This window comes from Colletotrichum godetiae, assembly GCF_030913485.1.
Source record: "Colletotrichum godetiae strain CBS 193.32 chromosome Unknown BDP55scaffold_5, whole genome shotgun sequence".
In the NCBI taxonomy this organism is placed as follows: domain Eukaryota; kingdom Fungi; phylum Ascomycota; class Sordariomycetes; order Glomerellales; family Glomerellaceae; genus Colletotrichum; species Colletotrichum godetiae.
The window spans coordinates 954,492-975,515 of record NW_026851253.1 but is presented as its reverse complement, the minus strand read 5'-3'; the positions used below and the strand labels follow the sequence as shown (position 1 = coordinate 975,515).

Sequence of the window (21,024 nt, the reverse complement as noted above, 5' to 3'; positions counted from 1 at the left end):
AAGGTACCTGGTCAGATCTCTGTCATTATCAATCTTTCTATTTTTTAGGAATATATGTACGAAGTAGAAAGACAACTATGCTCTGCAATGATGGATGTTAATCGCACCCAAAACATGTACTTTCAGACGCGGCCTGCATTCATGTGTCACACGCAATCTCTGGGGGTATGGCGGCTAAGTCAGCCAAATATCACTTTTCTTCTGGAAGGTCAAATGCATAGGTTGCCGTATCTGATGCACTGGACTGTTTCCAGTCGTCAAACTTCCCTCAGTCTGAATTATTCCCTGTCGTGAAATCCGTTGCATTACCCAGGCAGACTCAAACACTCAGCCTGTCATTGTCAGTTGACCAATAAAGCTTTGCTAACCATGCGAGGGGGGTTTGATATCTACATCTAGACTATAGACCAAGGCAGACATTACTGAGCATCGGTTCACCTATGAATTGAGGATGATGTTTATAGGAGGTAGCCATCGGCACTGCGGTTGTCGGCCAATCGGGTACCAGATACGGGATATCTCGTCCACTTAAGGTCGAGGAAATGGGTTCATCTTTGTCTAAAGATGCCGTTGCCACCAGATCGAATCGGAGGTCCAGCCTTACGACCCAGCAAACCCAATGCGTTGGAGCATGGAGGTGAGAATCAATGCCTGTCACAGCCAGCGTGGAGGGTGCCGGTGGAGGACTCAGCACAGCAAGTGCTGAAGAGCGGCCTCCTCCTCAGCCACACTTTCCCGGTTCCCTCATCCTCACATTCCGTCCTCAGTGTGGCCTCCACTGCTCCATGCTCCAGTCGTTTGATCGTTCAGGATACGGCGATCCACTCCAGGACCTCCCAGGACCCTTGTCCGTCATCGTTAGTGCTCGTGGATGCCGTCGCTCATTCACGGCCATGTCCGTGCTCTCCCTCTTCTTCTGCGGCCTGCCCCTCATTTCTCTGCGGCTGAGCATCCTTTTCAATTCTTACCAGCCCACAAGGCTCACTCCGGCCTGCCATGACCCCTGAATCTTGTTCCCTGTGATGCCATGTAGAACCGCCTTTTTCGTTTTTCTATGCACACGCTGGAGCTGTACAGCCTGAAGGTTAGGTTGCCTCCAGGAGGTGTCATAGCCTTGACTTAGTACCTACTCTCTACAGATAGACGCAGCCCAAGACCCCAAATGTCTTTATCTACCTTAAGAGCCGTTACCTCTGGCATGGGGATGTAGAGTACCCCCATTACATATATACCTACCTTACGTTGACAAGGTGCTTGTATCCAAGACTGCCTCTTGCTTGTGAAGCTCACCTAAAAGGCACCCTCTCGCGCTCTTACTTCCCGCTTTACCCCACCTTCCCCCCTTCAACCTAAGCACCAAGAGCTATCAGCACCCCGACTCGACCCCCCCTCCCGAATCCCGTCCAGTCTACCTGGGAAGTCTCCATCAGCAACGCTGCTTCTCTGTCCTGTCCAGGGTCGAGCCTTCTTCTGCTCGATTTTTCTACTCCCGACCTAACGCCAGCCTCAAGCCCTCCCTCATAAACGTCGTTTGCATTCCCACCGCTGACGCCCGCTTCGTTTCGATCCCATCATCACCCAAGGCTGTGTCTGTCCGATTATTCCACACACACACAACACTCGCTGCGACCGATAACCCCTCCCGAAAAAAATGAGTTGTAAGTTGTTGGATCATACTGTTCTTCTGTGGTCTTGCGAGGCCGTTGTCATGTTCTTCCGTTGTTGCGAACATGACTGCCTCGCGCAACATTTCTCTCGTCTTACTGCTCCCAATCCACAATCAATGCTGACCGCACACTCGCATATAGTCTCCAACATGCTCAGCAGGCTTCAGGGCCAACCCGAGAGCTACGATAAGAAGTACGAACAATCCCAGACCAACATCTGAATATTATATCCTGACGTCCTCTTTACAGGGCTAAATACCGCTTCGGCCGCACCCTCGGAGCTGGAACCTACGGTATCGTCCGTGAGGCTGACGGTCCTACTGGCAAGTGTGCCGTCAAGATTATTCTCAAGAAGAATGTGAAGGGCAACGAGAGAATGGTCTACGATGAGCTGGACATGCTCCAGCGTCTCAAGCACTCCCACATTGTCAAGTTCGTTGACTGGTTTGAGTCGCGTGTGAGTAACATCCTGCTACGGAGCCATGCCTGGACTGTCAAAGCTGATAGCTTTCTTGCAGGACAAATACTACATCGTCACTGAACTAGCTACGGGCGGAGAGCTGTTCGATCGTATTTGCGAGCAGGGCAAGTTCACAGAGAAAGATGCTTCGCAAACCATCAAGCAGGTCCTCGAAGCCGTCAACTACCTGCACCAGAACAACGTCGTACATAGAGGCAAGTTTACATTTATAACATGAGCGCTCTTGCCTCTCTAACAAGTAGACCAGATTTGAAGCCCGAGAACCTGCTGTACCTGACCAGGGAACCCGAGTCCGATCTCGTCTTGGCCGACTTCGGTATTGCAAAGATGCTCGACCGCAAAGACGAAGTCCTCACAACAATGGCCGGTTCTTTCGGATACGCAGCCCCTGAGGTCATGCTGAAGAAGGGCCATGGCAAGCCGGTAGATATGTGGTCCATGGGTGTCATCACATACACTCTGCTTTGCGGTTACTCTCCTTTCCGCTCAGAGAACCTTCAGGATCTCATCGACGAGTGCAGTAATGCCCAGGTCGTCTTCCACGAGCGTTACTGGAAGGATGTCAGTGATGATGCAAAGGATTTCATTTTGCATCTTCTGCAACCAGAGCCCGTCAAGCGCTGGTCGAGTGAGGTATGTACCAGACGTTCACCGCAGTCGAGAAATCAGTACTGACAACACCAACAGGAGGCCCTCCACCACCCGTGGCTCAGCGGAGAGAATGCCACCGACCACAACTTGCTGCCCGAGATCAAGGCCTACATGGCCAAGGCTCGTCTTCGCCGTGGCATCGAGATGGTCAAGCTTGCCAACAGAATCGAGATGCTCAAGTCGCAAGAGGAAGACACAGAGGATTCGGACTTCCCAGCCGACGCTATCAGCGCCGCAGACCAGTCCAAGCACGTTGGCGCACACGAGGTTGCCGCTGGCGAGAAGCGCAGCCTTTCCAAGACGATCAAGGGCGCCATCTTCCGTGAGGTCGTCCTTGCCAAGGTCCGCGAGATGAAGCAGCAGCAGGACACGCTCAAGGTGAAGGAGGATGCCGAGAAGGAGCACAGAAGACGCAGCTTTCAGGGTTGAGAAGCGACAAACGTCTCTGTTTGGTGACCTGGGCGGGCCAGCCGGGACTCGGGAAGATGATACCACACGGGTTGGATGATATAGCGGGCCACTGATCACGGCTCAGCAGCGGCTTTGAAGTTTTTTAAGTTGTTACTGCCTTTCGTTGCGCACTCATTTCGTTTCAGGCCGAAGATACATGGCTAGATGAGCGCGATATGGTTGTTGCTTTGCCGGAGCGGGCGGGGGGAACAGAAAAGCCAGGGACAGATATGACTTTGAGTAACTCCCATCATTTCTTCCAGAATCGAATCTCTTCGTGCACACCATTACTCGACCTTGGTACATCTTGCTAGCATTTCACACAGCATCTGACTATTTGATGAAGTAGCCTGGTTAACCTCGGACTTGAAAGTCCACGGCTGATGGCGTTACAGCTGCCAGGCACTGCCTAGACCCGGGACTCTGCTAGAAGCATCAGAGTATTCCACGACGTGAACACACAGGAGGAGGCCCATATAGGTTCCTCCAACGCCGTTCCTGTCACCAGCACAGCAGGCGCCTTCCTGTGTCGGTTGGTCAGGTCAAACTGGGTTGGATGGTGGAATGGTATCAGGTCAATAATCGATTTCCGCCCTCCAGCCTACTCGATCGACGGCAGGCTTTCTAAGTTTCGGGTTTCGAATCTCAGCATGAGCACCGAAGAGATGTAGCCCCATCCTGCGAGTGAACTCCTTTTTTTTTTTTTTTTTTTTTGCATTTCTTATCCTATACCCAGATAGTAGCCCTTCTGTAGCAAGTGTATTCACTCGGATCTCTAGTCGTAGTAATCTGTTGCATCGACTTTGACCGTGACCGGACCCAGTCATCTAGCCACAGTTAGCTAGCAAGCGAGGAGGTCGATAGATAGTATTACTGCTATATTAGGCTCGTTTGCTCTTACCCCTCCCTGCCTGATTATGTCTCCCTTACCCTCCGATCTCTAGGCTTTAGAAGTTAGAGACAGCATAGTTGATCAGGGATGACACATGGAACACTTTGGATGCGGGACGACAAAGGTTATCAAGATGTAACTTTGCTATTTGGGCATTGCTGCTACTTGAAGTCGGGGAGGACGGGAGGGAGTCTACAGTAGACCCGTCGCCCCTGTGCCGTCCCTTGCTCTAAAACTACTACTACTAATACTAATTGTATGGTTTAGGTTTCGTAACGAGTCGTTGTTGTGCTTGTACAAGGTATATCGAGAAACTTGGAAAAAAGAGCAAGACCACCAGTGAGTGCGCCATCCTGCCCTGAGATGCTGCCGAACGAGGGATGGGACCTTCCCCCTAGATGCTTTTTGTTTCGCCGTGGAAGAAATCGACGAGATTGCTCCAAATCATGGTACAATATAAGAAAGAGAGACCGGAGGCCGGTGGTATCATTTGAGACTGGAAACGATGTAAAAATGTGAACACCGTAGAAAACGACAGATCGATTATCTGGTAGCGACGATTCATTCCAACTCGGCGAGGACGCTCTCGCGAAGCGCCTCATAGCGACTGATATCGAAGCGACGTCGTTGCCAGTTGTTTTGGCGCAGACGCTCGATACGGGCTTTGATATCGAGGTTACGCAGGTCATCGCTGAGCTCCGGGGTCGCCGCCCTGGCAGGGAGCGAGTGGCGTCCCGTATCACTTTGACGGGGTGCCGCGAGCTGCTCCTCGACGTTGGAAATGTGAACGGCGATCTGCGAGCGCAAGCTGGAGAGCAAGCCGCAGTAGCGGTGGATGGAGCGCTCTTGGAGGAAGTCAAAGGCGTCGCAGTCTTCGTTCAGGGGTTCGGGTGTTGCTGGTTTTACAACCTGCTCCTCGGGTTCGTCCGCGGGCTCGGGCTCTTCTTGGAGGACGGGGAGGTAGCGCGGCGGCTCGGGCTGCGCTGGGGCACAGAGGAAGTCATCGAAGCCGAGAGTTGGGGAATCGGGACGAATGAAAGGTTCTTCGGGGACGTCGCAGAAGGTGACGCGTTTCTTTGGTGGGGGCTGGGTCGCGGCAAGTTTGTTCATGGCGTCCTCAACGGAACACACAGACGGCGTGGGTGATGAGAAGGCGGTCGAATTCGTCCATGTCCGCGAGGATGAAGTAGAGCTCGAAGGCGAATGCATGCTCGAGGTTGCCGCTGAGGATGGCCTTGATGAGCGAGCCATGGTCTCATCCGCCGCCTTGCTCAGTTCAGAGGCTCGCGTGTAGTGCTCACGAGCTTGTTGGAGAAGCCGTGTCCGATAAGGCGAGGCGCATTGCAAAGGCCGGGAGAGCATGTCAAAGGAGCTAGCGGCGTAAAAGTGAAGATAGATGAGATATGCCGGCTCCACGTTTGCCTATTGTCTCGATTAATACAGGCTCAAGCCACTTCAGATGAATGCGACTTACAGATTCCTTAATATTGTCTAGGATCTCGCAACAGCGCAAGGAGCACGGTCGGTACTTGCGGTTGAGATACTGACGCTTGACCTCAGAGACAGCCTTGCTCCATTCAGCAGAGGTATAGGGCAGGACGGGGAGCGGTGCCGGCTGCGATGCGGACCGTTTGTGCACTCGCGCCTTGGGAGGTCCGACTGAACTGGTAGCCATGATTGGTGATGTTGCCGCAGGTTGTGGCGTACTGCTGGGGGCGCTGGGCGATGCTGCTCTGTTGATAGGAAAAACGACGCTGCTACGGGAGCCGGCGGCAACGGGCTTAAGGAGGAGAGGTATTAAACCGCCCATCGTGATGGATTTAAGGTATTTGCGCGTGTAGGGTGAGTTCGCGATACTAGGTTGGCTGAGTGATGGAGGACGGCTAACTCAGCTCGCCACCTTTTCGTCCGATATGAGACCAATGGCTGGGTGAGATTCGGGCCAAGGTCTACTCGTAAAGTCGATAGCGTGGGATGGATTCCAAGCGCCAATGGGAAGCCGCGGCGTTGTTGGACCAGGCAATAGTGTTCGTGACACTTATCACCTATGCTGAGGTCAAGGTATCGAAGAGATGCAGAGTTGGCTCAGCAAAGTCGAGAGCGGCAGACGAGAGATGAAGAGGCCGGGCGTGTTCGAAAAAGCCCGAGGTGATGATTTGGGTGTAAGCGGGTTAGGTTACCCCGAAATGCGTAACAGGCGTTGTACCGGGACTCGGGAACAGTCTCAAGTCGTCTGAACTTTCGTGCAAGTCGCGTGCAGGTCGACGGTTGACCTTAGCACCCAAATGATCTTCGTCCAGGGTTTGTGTCAGAAGTTGCGACAGGAATGTTGGGCTTTTCAGACGTCTAGATGTTCCCACGACGGAAGTTGGTTGCGGGTGAACTTTCGGGTTTGCAAGATTATTAGGACGAACTGGGAAACAATGACGTGCCCAAGTAACAGTCGTCGAGGTGTTGTAGATCTAGGTCGTCGTACGTAGTACAGTCAATGATTCGATTATGCTCGTGATCTGTCGAAAACGGGAAAGTAGACTGTATGAGGCTGGAGTTGAGATGAGCTGAAGGTCGAAGAGACAGGAACAGGGCAGCGCCAATCGAATTGAAGATCAATGATAGGATTTGTATGTGGTTGCTAGGTAGTGAGCGTGGCGGCTGAGCAGTGAAGACCGAGACAAGGTACACAAGGTGAGACAGCGGAGGGATCTGGATTAATGACGAAGTGGCCACTGATGGGAAGCTGGGAAATCTCAAGTAGAAAAGGCTGCTTGAGGAAGCTGTCAGTTGAGGCTGATGGTACAGAGTGTATCCGTAGACCAAGGCAGTACTAGGTGGGCAGCCGAGACGAGACGAGAAACACAAGAAGAACCGACGGAAGAGGCTGGGGATCGATCACAGGAAAAGTTCTCGAAAACCAAGAGCAGAGACCCTTTGGGCCTGGGGGGGATGGGCCGTGTTCAAGTACCTCATGGAGTCATGGATTGCATCCAGGGGAGGTGATTTCGGGACCCCTCAAGCACTTGATTTGGGGATCCGTACGAATACCGTACGCAGTCTGGCAGAGCAGAGCTCGAGCACTTTTCGAGTTTGGATTGGGGCCTGGGCAGGGTGTTTGCGCATCGACGTTGGACTAGGGAGAAAGGGGGAACAAGCTTCAGGCGTGTGTGGCCTGCGCAATGAGATTTTCTCGTCTCCTTGGAGGACCTGCATATCGAGCTCCATCTCGCTGTGGTGTGTTCCCCTGGCACCGGCGTGGATTTTCCTGTCGACCCTTGCCTCTAACCCTGCTCGTCGTTGGTGCTGCCCATGGTGTTGAACCCACCCTCAATGCGAGTCTCTTGCGTACAAATGCAACTCTGCCCATAGCAGTTTGCGTACCTGGCTACGCGTTGTGCTGCGCAGCCCGCGTACCTTGGGGCACGAATTAGCAAATCATAAATGGTCCTCTCGGCCCTCGCGTGGATACGCTATGAGCTGCGAGGCGTTGCTTGGTGCGTGGGATGGCTTGAGATGGCTTGAGATGGCTTGGGTTGCTCGGGTAGAGTTGTGAGAAGGTCGCCCTGTGCAATCTGCAAGGTGCGAATAGTTCCCACCTCACAGCAGCGCCCTAGTCCGTTAGCCCGTAGACCGGACACGCTAGATATCCGTATGGGCCTACGAGGGAAAAGGTCGAAGACGAAGACGGGGCGGTCGAAGCCATCGAAGTTTGTGGCTCTTGTGCGTGTGAAGCAGAAGTGCCCGTACCTGGAGCTATTAATTGCATCCCGAGAGGGTCGTAGCGTGTTCTACACGCGATAAGTAATTAGCTGCGATGGTGAAGCAGGGATTTATGGGGGAGACGGGCGATGCGCAGTCCCGTTGTGGATTGCACGGGATGGACGGAGATGATTCGCACGCCGGTCGACTATTAGATGTCATTTGCGAAGGGAGGCGATGCTGATTAAGACTCTAGACTCCGAGTCACGGCTCACGACACATTGGAGAAACGCCGTCTGTGTCTCGTCAGTAAGGAAGAGAGTTCGACACTTGAGTAGCAACGAACCGGAAGTCCAAACGTCGAGTTTGAAGGGAAGATTCTTGCACATAGCGCAGCTTCTTGACGGCTGACCAGCTGTGTGGTGGAGTATGATGCAAGACGGTTGGAAGACACACGAAACCCTTGCTCGAAAGGGAAAATGAAAAAGAAAGCAACCCGAGGAGAGGTGAGTACAACCTGGTAATACCTTCCCTCTCACTTTCTCTTCGGAGGAGCAAAGCAGAAAACTAACGGCCATCAAACCCGAATCCACCAGGGGAGAAGGCAATCAACCAACTGGCAACGGGTTAATTTGGCCGTGGACCTTCCAGACCTTCCATTTGCAGTTTGATTTCCAGTTCCCCGGTTGGTCGTCGATTCGCCGTGTTTGATGTTGGAGTCTTGCTGGGATAGTTGAGGGGTGACGAGATGAAAGAGGAGGGGAGCCTCATTGCCCTCGCCCTGGGATTTGGGAATTGGGAAGTGGGAGTCGAGACGTACCTGCACAGCCAGGGACTTCCCGTCGTGCCTGCCTTCCTTTCCTGGGTGTGGGTGACTGGTGACTAGGCGACCTGCTGCCCTGCACCGGAAGCCACGAACCGACAACCGAACGGCGGGTCTTTCCCTCCAAGACCTCCACTATCCGTATGAATACGTACCAAGTGTTGCAAGTCTCAAAGAGGGCAAGAGGCTCCAATATGCTCCACGGAAGGCACCATCCCCTGCATCAGATCTCCATCGTCGTTCCCTTCCTCGGGTTGCTGTCATTTTCCACGCTTCTTTCCCCCCCTGCCTCCCCTGTCGCCATCCTCGTAACCTCCTCTCGCCTCTGCCGCTTCTCATTGCACCTCATTGAACATCATGTCCACAAGCAACGCGATGTTTTGGCCCGCCTTGTTCTCAAGAACTCCTCTTCCTGCCCAGGTTCATGACAAGTGACAGCATCACACCCACTCCCACGTTCATAACGCGCAGGTGCGACCCTGCACCACTCCTCATGGATTTCGACTTTCGAACCGTTCTCTGGGAACTGTGGTCCCAGAACCTGGCTAGCCTACGATCTTCCTCTCCCACTCCTTGTGCACTTGGGTCTCCTTCACCTGTTCAGGGCCGGCACTCGAGTAATGCAGAAAAGCATGCAATATGACACGCCAGCGAATGAATCTCCGCCGACATATACCGCAATATGCCCCTGGTGCCCTGCCGCGGTCCGCCAGCAGCAGCGCCCGTCCGTCCCAATAACGTGGTAACCTCAATATACGGTGCTCCGTACGGATATCCACGTCGGGCACATGTGCCAGCGCCATGGTCCCTCGCTCCAGTTCATCGTCGAGGGTCTTTCAGTGGGCAGAATATTCCATGGAATAGTCAAGCTGCCGGACTACCACCACTGCTTCTCATTTCCACGATGGCATTGATGCCCGTCCAGACCACAATAACGAGAGGAATGGAAGTGGCAGAAAACTTCTTCCACCGCTACCGGGACTTTGAGAGAAAAGCAAACACGAAGTGCCAGCGCAGAGGAAATGGACGATGCGGGCAAGGAAAAGCAATACAAATGGGTCAACTCGCCGCATCAACCAAGCTCAAGCCCTCAGGTGTCTCGGCATCTATCACCTCGCGTCGTTCTCCTGAACAAATTCGACGCGGCGCATACGATCCATCTGCGTAGCTCGTGCTCGTTCTCGTAGCTGTGATTTCAGGGGCGAGCCAGACCCCAGAAAACGACGGTCGTGTGCCTAGGTGCAAACTTGATCCCAAGGACGAGGCCTCAGCGTTGCCTCACGGACTCGGAACCATCAAAAATTGGGACTGAAACGAAACATTTCCATCTCCCCCGCTCGCCTATAGGCTGTTGGGCTCCCCCAATTCCTCCTCCCCATCACCACCACGTTGTGCACATCCGCACAGATCTCCATGGACTCCAGACGGCATGCACCTCCAATCCCTTATCACGGTTGCAATCGTGTTGCTGCTGCACAATGGACGTCCGTGCTTGCACACTTCTCCTTCTCACCGCAAGATCAAACAGTAGGCTGATTCGCATTTCCAAGTTTGACGACTTGTCGAAGCCAGCCAGGTTTTGTGTAGGTGGCGTTTGAAGCCGAATGCAATGCAACAAGCTATGGGCACAACTTAGGTGAGTAAGTCTCTCAGAGTATGACTGACAAAGTGTAACACTCGCCACATGTTCCTTGTGATTGATACTATGGCAGGAACCCCAACTCGCGGGATGGCCATGGAACAACCAGCCATGCGCAACGGACAGGCACGAATTTCTTCCAAAAAAAAGTAAAATACTTTAAAAAAAAATTCAGACGAACGTTGTGCTGCACCTAGGCCCGGTCCCTCCTGCAGTAGCGGACGGAAACCACACCACAAGTGCCAGTTCCCAACCGTCAATCGACCGATTCGTGCAGCTTTCGATCCATTCTTCGTCTGCAGCAAATGCGCTCAAGTTCTCTTTGTCGGCGTTCCGCAAAGCTTTTCCCAGGCTCCTCTCTGACCCTGTCACCTCTGGACAGGCTCTGATCTGAGGCCCTGTCAACTTTGACTCGAGCCCTGCTCGCCCTATCACGATGTCGGCGGGGTTGTGCGCATTGGATTCCTTGGAACCCCACCCGACTACTTATCGTCAAGTCCAGGCTCCAGGGCCGGTCGTGAGGGGTAGATCGACCAGCGCGGGTCAAATTGAATAACAGAGAAAGAGAAGGCGAAAGAAGACGGGAGTCGGGACGTCCACTTCGGTATTGAAACGGCTCATTTGACCGCGAGTATCTGCGAATGACCTCAGTCTCGCCTCGCGGGCGTTTTCTCTTCATACCCTGCCGACCCCGGAGTGCCCGGATCTTCTCTCTCTTGCCCCTACGGATACACTAATTTTGGACAGTATAGATATCCGGGGTTGTCTACCAGTAGATGATCAACGAAGCTGCCAAGAAAGATGTGCTTTCTTACAGTAGGCCATCCGATTTCTCGAGCTCGAAGCTGATCGAACAACACACGAATAGCTTGGTAGACTAAGACTAGTCGACCAAGTTCACGAACAAGTCCCTGCGCGCATTGAGTTCGGCACTAGATCATCCATGGTGCGACGGAACCAAGCTTTTCTTGCGTGCGGCGGGTGCCTGACAATCCCGCCGTTGCAACCCGCTAGGGGCTTCTGTTTTGAGCTCTCGCGTTTCCTTTGTGAGGTAACATAGTGGAAAGACGGTCACTGTTCTGACTATCTACCGTTCCTACTTACGCCACTCGTTGTTTCTCTCTTCTCCCCCCACACGTGGTGGTTTGGGAAGTGATCCACGCCAAACCTGTAACGATAAACTTGACGGGGAGGGGGTTTCTAAATTCTGACCTGTCGATCTGGCTTGCTGCTATGCGCTATTACCTGATATAGGTGCGATCGTGAGATATTAGAACCGCTGACCGCGGATAGGTTATGGTTTACATAGTGTGGCTTCTAAGACTGCGCGACCAGAGGATCACAATTCGAGCTTGGAGTAGGTAGATGGATAGATAGCTCGAGGTAATGAGTGCAAATCATCGCCCACCTAGCAGTAGATGGCCGTTTCTATTTTCAATTGCTTTTTTGTGCTTCTGCTTCTAAAAATCTTCATCACCACCGCACTCTATGCGCTCGGTGCTGCAGGCTTGCTCTCGTCCGTAGCCTCCGTCGTCGCCGCCTCCGCGGGCTTCTCTCCTTCCGAGACAGCAGCGACAGGCGCCTCGGCAGCAGCACCAGCAGCAGGCGTCTCGACGACAGTTTCCTCCTTCTTCTCCTTTTCCGTTGCCGACGTGGTGGACTTGATGTCCTCGCCCTTCATGCCGCCCACGACGCGCAGGCCCTCGGCCCGCGTGGCGAGGTTATCGAGCTCGCGCTTCCGCGACAGGCGCTTCTGCACCTCGGGCACCAGCGAGGCCATGTCGACGAGCTCGCCGTCCTTTTGGGGGTGGCCCTCGGGCAGGCCCAGCTCCTTGATGCGGACGACACCCTTTTGGACCTCGTCGTCGCCGAGGATGATGGCGAAGGGGGTCGCGTTGGACTCGGCTGCCTTGAACTGCGGGGGCAGTTTGGGCTTGACCTTGTAGAGGAACTCGGCCTAGACAAAGAAAGATTGTCAGCGAAAATTACCTTCTCTGGGGCTCGAGTCGAGGCCCTCTGCATAGAGCATGGGATGAGTGGTCTTACCTTGATGCCGGCGTCCCACAGCTTCGAGCAGACTTCCATTCTCTCCTTGACCAGACCGGCCTTGGAGCCCAGGGACATGACAAAGACGTCAACCGTACTTTGCGGTGCCTCGCTCTCGGCCTGCATCCGAGCCTTGGTAATGCTAAAGATTCTCTCGATGCCAAAGGAGACCTAGACTACCTATCAGTATTCCACGCGTTCACTTTTTCCTTCTTCGCGCTCTTTGCGCTCTGACGAGGAAGGGGAGACACTTACACCAACGCACGGAATTTGCGTCTTGCCAGAGAACATACCCACGAGGTTGTCATAGCTGCCACCCATTGTTAGCGGCCTGAGAACTGTGACCTAGGTTTCTTTCTTCCTTACCGTCCTCCGGCTGCGACACTGCCGACACCGACGCTGGGGTCGTCGGAACGGTCATCGTCGTCCTTGCTCTTGCTCTTCTTCTTGGGTTTCGCCGTCTTGCCGTCCGTGTCAGGCGTAGCGGCCGGTGCGGAACCTTCTGTCACGACCTCGTAGATGAGACCGGTGTAGTAATCCAGGCCACGGGCGAGGGAGAGGTCGAACGATACTCTGTCGAGGGCGCCAAAGGCTTCCAGGTAGTTGAAGAGGAGCTCGAGGTCGGCCATGCCGGCCTTCATCGAGGCGTTGGCGGCGAGCTTGTCGTCGCGCTGCAGTTTCCGGAGCAGGTCCTGCTTGCCCTTCTGGACAACCCACTCGCCGATCCTGTCGGCCACCTCGCCGTCCAGGCCCTTCTCCTCTGTCATCTCCTTGCGCACGTCGGCCCAGGGGAGCTTATCGAGCTTGTCGACGGCCGAGGATATCGTCCGGATCTTGTCCTCGGGGACGCCGCAGACCTCAAAGATGCCGTCGAGGATCTTACGGTGGTTGAGCTTGATGGTGTAGTTTCCGTTCCAGCCCAGGCCCTCAAAGACTTCGACGACGATTTTGATGATCTCGGCGTCGGGGATCATGGAGTCGTAGGTACCGGCGATGTCGAAATCGCACTGGTAGAACTCGCGCATGCGGCCCTTGTTCATGGCAGGCTGGTCACTGTAAGGAGTATGTCAGCTAGCCGCCGAGTATATCGTAGGAAGAAGGTGTAGTAAGTCGTACCGGCGGTAGACCTTTGAGATGTGGTAGCGCTTGACGCTCTGGATATCCTTGTTCATGGCAAGCCATCTCGCAAAGGGGACGGTCAAATCGTATCGCAGGGAGGTAATCTCACCACCCTGATCAGCCAGGTCGTATATGAGCTTCGAGTCTTCGCCGTACTATGGAGGAGGGTGTTGGTCAGCATCTTGTGTCTTGTTATTGAGTTGAGGACCCGAAGTGGATCGCGGGGTTCTCGCAAGGTGGGGGGAGGGGTAAACACAGGAATATGTCGTACTTTGCCTGACAGAATCTCCTTCAACTCGAAAACGGGGGTATCAAGCTCCATTCCGCCGTGCTTCTGGAAGACGCCCTTCAGCTGCGAGAAAATCTTCTCACGGATGAGCATGTCCTTGCCGAACCCTTTGAAGCAAACATTGTGTTAGTCCCCGGCGCGTCCGTCGTACGATGTCGTCTCCGCGGGTCGCAAAGAGTAAAATATGGACTGACAATCCTTGGTGCCCTTTGGGGTCTTGAGCTCAAACTTTGATTTCGGCGCCATGTTGGGCAGTTGTTGATCTGGGCTATCGCTTTGGTTACGAGACGACGACTTCGACGTGGTATGGAGCACGCGGCTGCTACTGCTGGGCCTGATGCTAGTTCTAGGCAAAAGAGGGGATGTAATTGGGCTTGGAGAAAGAAAAGTCAGTCGGTAGGCCGGTCGGGCGGACCTCGAGAAAATCTTCACCTGGATCTGCATTCACCTGGCTTCCGAGATCTCGGGCGCTTGTTGCGCAGAAGGGGGTACCGACTTCAAAAGGGACAAAAAAAGCGGCGCCGGGTAAACTTGGTTGGGTAGGTGACTCAATCGCAAGCTTTGGAGGGGCCGTATGCACTTGCGACGGGTTTTTGGGGGAGGGACGGGGTTTGTGAGGTCGAAAAATGGCTGCAAGGCTGTGACTCGACGGGGGTGCACCCCCTTTGCGCCATCCAATGACGTACCGTGTGGGAGGTGGCAGATCCCTGCTCCGACGACGAGGCTGGCTTTACTGTTGCTGGTAAGTCACCAGGAGCAACACATCGAGCTTTTCTACAGCCCGCGCCGCGTGGTAGACTCCAAGACTATCTATAATAATCGAAAGACCAATAACATCCTCGTAGTGACCTAGGCTCTGGTTGACCACGCGCGGTTTTCGTACTTTACAACCAGGCGCTCTACAGTTATATCGCCCCTGGTCCCTCCAGCAGGATTAAGATAGGTTGGAGTAATCTGCCGGCCGTCGCAACAGAAGTGTTGATCCAGCTCGAAAATCTAACTGGTTTTTGAGTACGGCCATAATAATCATCAAATTGCAAGTTTATGACAGCTGGTCACAGGGTGAGATCTGGCCACGGGTGTGCAACCCACTCAGGGCTGGGAAATGGTAACTAGAATTAGTTCCTCTACCATAATTGGTGCAAGGCAAGATGCAACACCCGGTGAGCCTCCGGATTGCAAACTTCAACTCTATCTTTAATCTTAACATGTTACTACTGTCCAAGGAGGTTGTTTTAGGAACATGGAACATCTTCCGGGCCGGTAGTCCTTTGTCGCTTTCGTTAAGCGGAGAGGTGCCGCGGAAGCACTATTGTTGCGGTCGGGTTCCTACCTAGAATCCGAATCCGATGATGCCCCGTTTTGCGATGACATGATAAGGGACTGGCTAGACTGTCACTGACTGCCCTGTACTGCCGTAAGTGAGAGAAAACTCCAGCGGACCATGGCACCGGCACAGTCCAATGACAATTGACCCCAATGCCAGACAGTCGGAGTTTGGCTTCCAGCAGGCAGCAGTAGGCAGAAACTCCGCAATGGTATGAAGATGAAGAATATGTATAGCAAGTGTCTGGGATGACGAAGGTTGTGGCGTGAGCAAAGCGCCACCTGTTCAATCGGACAGTTCACTGGGAGTGAGCGCAAACGAAGGATTCCGCGAATTTGAGTTGATTGACAATGACAATGCCCCTCTTGTCAGTCATTCGCCGAAAAATGAAATGCAGATGGCCAAGTTTCGATGGCATGGTGATGTGTGAAGATGCACGGCCCGTAAATATCGTAAAACAGTCGCCCAGCGCTAAAAAGTGGGACGACGCTGCCAAACGATGAGAACGTCGGCCAGTGCCAAAACCAAGGAAACGCTAGCCTCTTTGAGCCCTTTACGACGTGAACGCTGATAGGCTGCAGACCAGGTTGACTGTTAGACACAGCTGGACACGCTTGTTCTTGTAAGTACCGAATTTCGCAATCAGGACGGCCTCGTTGGTTGTTACCCAGCGATCATGAATTGATCCGCGTATTCGGGTCCCCGGCGGTTCCCAAGAGGCGGGAAGTATGTTTTCGCGATCCAAATGCCAGCCAACGTCGTCTCAAGTTCGTCCAATATCACCAGGGCATCACGGCGGACTCTTACTCTTCCATCGTGGCGTCCATTCGGTTAGATTCTTAGCCAAGCCAGAAAGTAAGCATCGACTCCGTCACCTGAACATGTCAGAACATGCAAGCAGCAAGGCACCTAGGCTACCTAGACACTTCCATTTCCCACAAACAAAGACCCTCACAAGCAGGTACGGATAGGTACTCCGGACACCAATTAGACTCCCGAGTCGTAGGATGCTGGTGGTAGGGCAGAAGATGGCGCGTGCTTTAGCTCCCACCATTCCTAAGCGGGATGATTATCCATCCGAAGTGGGTCCAAGCTGACCCACCTACCGTCCGTTGAACTTGGAGTCCCCCGGTCTGTACCCCTACGTGCCGTAATAGCAGGTTGCTTCGAAGGCGCTGCTGCACGTCTCGTAAAAGTCCATGCCTGGATAGAAGGCCTTTTTTGTTTTTTTACGACGAGATGTAATACACTAGGATTCCGCTTCTTTTTCGGATTCGACGTCTAGTCGTCTCCTTGAGGCTTCCATCACTCCCTTTTGTCTACGTGTATTCTCTCTCGAATACAGATGTATAAACACGTCTAGGACCAACCCGGTCTGCTCGACTCCTGCCCTTTTCTCTCCATGTTCATAAGATCCAAGAGAACATTCTAATTGGTTTCTTTCCATTTCTCTCTACCAAGCCGAACCATCGTTGGATGCAGGCCTCTTCTACAACATCACTCCGACTACCGACGATGTCTTCTTGAGTCCCGTTCTCGACAGACAAACACTCCAGCATGCATAATATCGAGACGGGTACGGCGCCGTCAGACGCGCTGCCCTCGGTGGCAACAGGCGTCTTTGACGACAAAAAGGATGCGGTGCATTCAAGTTCCAGCAAGGATGATGCTCCTACTCCCGAAGCCAAGATCAAGCCTGAACGGGAACCTACTTTCAAGGACTACCTGCGCGTCTTCACGTACGCCACGAAATGGGACATCTTTGCGTACTTTGCGGCCGGCATCGCTTCCATCGCCGCCGGTACCACATTGCCATTGATGAACAGTGAGAAAACACAGACTTGCCCGTACATACCAACTATCTGACTTACATGCGTAGTCATCTTTGGCCAACTTGTCAACCAGTTCAACGGATTCACTTCTGGAGACGGCTCCGTATCTCCAGACGACTTCAAGAGGATTGCCGACAAACAAGCCCTTTATCTCTTCATTCTCTTCCTGGCTCGATTCGCCCTCAACTATGTCAACAAGTTTGCGTTTAGGATGATTGGCATCCGGCTGTCTTCTGCTATTCGCTTGCACTACCTTCAACGTCTTTTCGGCCAGACCATCCACGTACTCGATTCGATGCCAGCCGGAGCTGCGGCTGGCACCATCACATCTACCGCAAACACACTCCAGATTGGCATCTCGGAAAAGCTCGGCGTCTTCCTCGAGTTCAATGGCACAATTTGGACTGCCATCATTGTGGCGTTCACTTACAACTGGTCTCTGACTCTTGTCACAGCGTCGGTCATTCTCTTCATCCTCCTGGTTTTGGGTGTTTTGTTGCCTTTCATCATCAAGGGCCACAGTCAAGTAACCCGGGCGGAAGGCAAGGCTTCTGCTGTTGCAAGTGAGGCGTTCTCAAGCATTCGTATGGTTGCTGCCTGCGGTGCGGAAGATCGCATTGCTGCTCGGTATGCTCGTTGGGTCAATGTTGCTCGTCAGAAGGGCCAGGCCACGGCGCCTTTGATGGCTCTCCAGTTCGGCATGATTGTAAGTTCACACACTCTTCCGTGGTCAGAAGAAGCAATTTGTGTTAATCCATCGTAGTTCTTCGCTCTTTTCGGTACTTTCGGACTGGCATTCTGGTACGGCACACACTCTTGGGTTGACGGAAGAGTTGACAATGTCGGCGAAGTCATCATGTGAGAAACGTCAAACCATGTGAAACCCCTGAACCCCTATCTAACATACGAGACAGTGTCCTCATGTCAGTCATGCTTACTGTCATGTCCCTGGAACGTATCAGCACTCCGTTGCTTGCCATCAGCAAAGCAATGGTCGCGGCATGCGAGTTCCTGACCGTCATTGATGCTCCTCGTCCAAGTACAGGGGAGCTGAAGGGGCCCGAAGTATCCGCCAACCAGAACATCGAATTCAAGGGCGTCACCTTTGCGTATCCCAGCCGGCCACATGTCAAGGTTCTTGACGATTTGGATCTTACTATCGAGGCGGGCAAGGTCACAGCAATCGTTGGTCCTTCAGGATCAGGCAAGAGCACCATCGTAGGTCTGATTGAAAGATGGTATACCCTGCAAGACCAGTACATCATCGCCAAGACGATCGAGAAGGACAAGATGAAGGAAGCCCAGAAGAAGAAAAAGAAGAAGAGCAAGAAGAACGGCGGGGTAGACTCTGACGATGAGGAAAAGCCCGAGCCCGAGGAGACCGGACCCTCCGTGGAGCTCAAGGGGTCTGTCTCTACTTCCGGCCATGCGCTCGACGACATCGACCTCAAATGGTGGCGATCACAAATTGGTCTTGTTCAACAAGAGCCATTTCTTTTCAACGACACCATTTTCAAGAATGTTGCTTACGGGTTGATTGGCTCACAGTGGGAAGACGAATCCGACGATAAGAAGAGAGCTCTTGTCAAGGAAGCCTGCCAGGAATCATTCGCTGACGAATTCATCGATCGTCTGCCGGACGTAAGCATCCGCCGCCCGGCCTTACTTGCTTCTGAATACACATACTAATCGCGAAATCTCTTAGGGATATGACACTTTCGTCGGCGACAGTGGCGCAAAGCTCTCCGGCGGACAGCGTCAGCGCATCGCCATTGCTCGAAGCATCGTCAGGAAGCCAAAGATTGTCATCTTGGACGAGGCCACTAGTGCCATTGACGTCCGCGGTGAGAGAATTGTCCAAGCCGCTCTCGACAAGGTCTCTCAGAACCGTACGACAATCACCATTGCCCATCGACTCTCCACTATCAAAAAGGCCGACCGAATCATTGTTTTGAAGAAGGGCAAGGTGGTTGAGCAAGGCACCCACGAGAGCCTCCTGGAGGACGATGAGGGTGTATACTACGGGCTGGTCCATGCCCAGCAACTATCCCTCGGAGACCAGACGGAAGCCAGCGATGACGATAACCCAAAGGAGGAAGACCTCGGCGAGTATCTTGGCCGAGAGAAGAGCGCGGCAATGTCCGAGGCAAGCGGCACACGTCCAAAGCCCGAGGCCGTGAATCGCAACCTTTTTCAGAGTTTCGGTCGGTTGCTGTACGAGCAGCGGAGCCGTTGGTATCTCTGCATCCTCACCGTCGTCTTTGCGGCTTGTGCTGCGGCTGGTACCCCGTTGCAGGCCTACCTCTTTGCCAAAGTCATTGTAGTATTCAACCCCGCGAACGGCCCCGAAAAGATCAAAAGCGACAGCAATTTCTGGTCACTCATGTGGGCGGTGCTCGCGATCGGTATCGGTCTGTCGTACTTCTTCATGGGATTCGTCGCAACACACCTGGCGGCCATCATCTGCGCAGTCTACAGACAGCAGTATTTTGAGGCCATTCTATTCCAAAAGACCTCGTTCTACGACGAAGAAGAGAATGCCCACGGCAGTCTCACAGCGCGTGTGGCTGGCGATCCCAAGCAGCTGGAGGAGCTGTTGGGTCTCAACATGGCCATGGTCTACACGGCCATCTTCAACGTCATTGGCGCCATCTCCATTGCCTTTGCATTCGGTTGGAAACTGGCGCTCGTCGCTCTCTGCGTCACAATGCCCATCGGTCTCATATCGGGCTACCTCCGCTTCAAGTACGAGATCGAATTCGACAAGATGAACGCCGCAGTCTTTGCAGAGAGTTCCAAATTCGCCGCCGAGTCCATCGGGGCATTCAGAACAGTCTCGGCCTTGACGCTGGAGGACATGACCTGCTTGCGCTACGAAAACCTGCTCAAAGGCCACGTCAGCCACGCCTTCAAAAAGGCTCGCTGGACGAGTGCCGTCTTTGGCTTCTCCGACTCGGTGTCCATGGCCTGCCAGGCCCTCATTTTCTGGTACGGCAGCCGGCTCCTCGCGTCCGGCGAGTACCAGGCCCAGGGCTTCTTCGTCTGCTTCATGGCCGTGATCCAAGGCGCCGAAGCCGCCGGCCAAGGGCTCAGCTTCGGCCCCAACGCGGCCCAGGTCACGGGCGCCTCGAATCGCATCATCAACATGCGCGAGTCCCGGAACCAGGACCTCGTCCCCACAACAGAAAGGATTCCCGACACGGAAGGCGGCGTCCAGATTGAGCTGCGCGACGTGCACTTCAAGTACCCGACGCGCGACGTCTCCGTCTTCAAAGGTCTCAACCTGACCATCGAAAAGGGCCAGTTCGCCGCCCTAGTCGGCGCCTCGGGCTGCGGCAAGACGAGCATCGTCTCACTCATGGAGCGCTTCTACGACGTCCAAAAAGGCGCCATCCTCTGCAACGGTAAAAACATCAACGACATCAACGTCTACGAGTACCGCAAGCAGCTCTCCCTCGTCGCCCAGGAGGCCACCCTCTTCCAGGGCACGCTCCGCGAGAACATCCTCCTCGGCGTGGAAGACGGCACCATCACGGACGAGCAGCTGCACCAGGTCTGCCGCGACGCCTCGATTCACGAGTTCATCGCGTCGCTCCCCGAGGGGTACAACACCGACATCGGCAGCAAGGGCGTCTCCCTGTCGGGCGGACAGAAGCAGCGCGTGGCGATTGCGCGCGCTCTCATCCGGAACCCCAATATTCTCCTCCTCGACGAGGCCACGAGCTCCCTCGACTCCGAGTCGGAGAAGCTGGTCCAAGCCGCCTTCGAGAGGGCTGGAAAGGGGCGAACCATGGTCGTCGTCGCGCACCGTCTCGCGACGGTGCAAAACGCCGACGTCATCTTTGTTCTGGGCGAGGGCAAGCTGTTGGAGAAGGGCAGCCACAACGAGCTGTTGAAGAAGAAGGGTGTGTACTGGCACATGGTAAGTTCCTCATCGCTTTCAAGCAACAGAGAGAGAGAGAGAGAGATTTACTGACTTGTTTTGGTGTAGTGCCACAGCCAAGCGCTCGATCGATGAATTGTCGCTGGATAGGATGGCTTTCGTTGTACAACATGGAGGCGGCTTGAGTGATGAATGGTTGGTAGAATAGCTTTGACAGCTAGGTGGACGGGGC

The 21,024-nt window shown here is 53.9% G+C and overlaps 5 protein-coding genes across 5 annotated transcripts; 3 read left to right on the top strand and 2 right to left on the bottom strand.

The window, feature by feature from the left end:
- The first annotated feature begins 1,635 nt into the window (after positions 1-1,635).
- On the top strand, positions 1,636-3,583 carry BDP55DRAFT_648853 (kinase-like domain-containing protein). Its single transcript, XM_060573877.1, has 5 exons — positions 1,636-1,860; positions 1,917-2,124; positions 2,186-2,342; positions 2,396-2,781; positions 2,836-3,583. Exons 1-5 carry the CDS (start codon positions 1,652-1,654, stop codon positions 3,226-3,228), a joined length of 1,353 nt encoding a protein of 450 aa, XP_060434591.1. The 5' UTR covers positions 1,636-1,651; the 3' UTR covers positions 3,229-3,583.
- Positions 3,584-4,702: 1,119 nt separating this feature from the next.
- On the bottom strand, positions 4,703-5,951 carry BDP55DRAFT_724478 (uncharacterized protein; the record flags this gene model as incomplete). The annotated part of the gene is made up of 2 exons (XM_060578897.1): positions 4,703-5,563; positions 5,616-5,951. The coding sequence occupies 2 exons, from the start codon at positions 5,949-5,951 to the stop codon at positions 4,703-4,705; spliced, it is 1,197 nt and encodes a 398-aa protein (XP_060434590.1).
- Positions 5,952-9,339: 3,388 nt separating this feature from the next.
- Positions 9,340-9,825, top strand: BDP55DRAFT_627580 (uncharacterized protein; the record flags this gene model as incomplete). Its single annotated transcript, XM_060571779.1, has 1 exon — positions 9,340-9,825. The coding sequence occupies one exon, from the start codon at positions 9,340-9,342 to the stop codon at positions 9,823-9,825; it is 486 nt and encodes a 161-aa protein (XP_060434589.1).
- Positions 9,826-11,722: 1,897 nt separating this feature from the next.
- On the bottom strand, positions 11,723-14,367 carry BDP55DRAFT_648843 (histidyl-tRNA synthetase). The gene is made up of 8 exons (XM_060573876.1): positions 14,183-14,367; positions 13,945-14,123; positions 13,733-13,857; positions 13,459-13,616; positions 12,709-13,395; positions 12,598-12,652; positions 12,343-12,513; positions 11,723-12,253 (listed from the first exon to the last, which is right to left on the bottom strand). The coding sequence occupies exons 2-8, from the start codon at positions 13,994-13,996 to the stop codon at positions 11,783-11,785; spliced, it is 1,719 nt and encodes a 572-aa protein (XP_060434588.1). The 5' UTR covers positions 13,997-14,123; positions 14,183-14,367; the 3' UTR covers positions 11,723-11,782.
- A 2,267-nt stretch (positions 14,368-16,634) lies between these two features.
- On the top strand, positions 16,635-20,927 carry BDP55DRAFT_542812 (P-loop containing nucleoside triphosphate hydrolase protein; the record flags this gene model as incomplete). The annotated part of the gene is made up of 6 exons (XM_060568353.1): positions 16,635-16,902; positions 16,957-17,615; positions 17,673-17,767; positions 17,824-18,550; positions 18,615-20,831; positions 20,901-20,927. The coding sequence occupies 6 exons, from the start codon at positions 16,635-16,637 to the stop codon at positions 20,925-20,927; spliced, it is 3,993 nt and encodes a 1,330-aa protein (XP_060434587.1).
- Between the last annotated feature and the right edge of the window lie 97 nt (positions 20,928-21,024).

What these genes read in the sequence shown, in the direction of transcription:
- BDP55DRAFT_648843 (XM_060573876.1), bottom strand. Translation starts at nt 13,996, where the DNA reads ATGGCGCCGAAATCAAAGTTTGAGCTCAAGACCCCAAAGGGCACCAAG. An exon ending in CCCAAAGGGCACCAAGGATT is followed by an intron (nt 13,858 to 13,944) that starts GTCAGTCCATAT and finishes TTTGCTTCAAAG; the next exon opens with GGTTCGGCAAGGACATGCTC. An exon ending in AGTGTCGCAGCCGGAGGACG is followed by an intron (nt 12,653 to 12,708) that starts GTAAGGAAGAAA and finishes AATGGGTGGCAG; the next exon opens with CTATGACAACCTCGTGGGTA.
- BDP55DRAFT_648853 (XM_060573877.1), top strand. Translation starts at nt 1,652, where the DNA reads ATGAGTTGTAAGTTGTTGGATCATACTGTTCTTCTGTGGTCTTGCGAG. An exon ending in TTGACTGGTTTGAGTCGCGT is followed by an intron (nt 2,125 to 2,185) that starts GTGAGTAACATC and finishes GCTTTCTTGCAG; the next exon opens with GACAAATACTACATCGTCAC. An exon ending in TCAAGCGCTGGTCGAGTGAG is followed by an intron (nt 2,782 to 2,835) that starts GTATGTACCAGA and finishes CAACACCAACAG; the next exon opens with GAGGCCCTCCACCACCCGTG.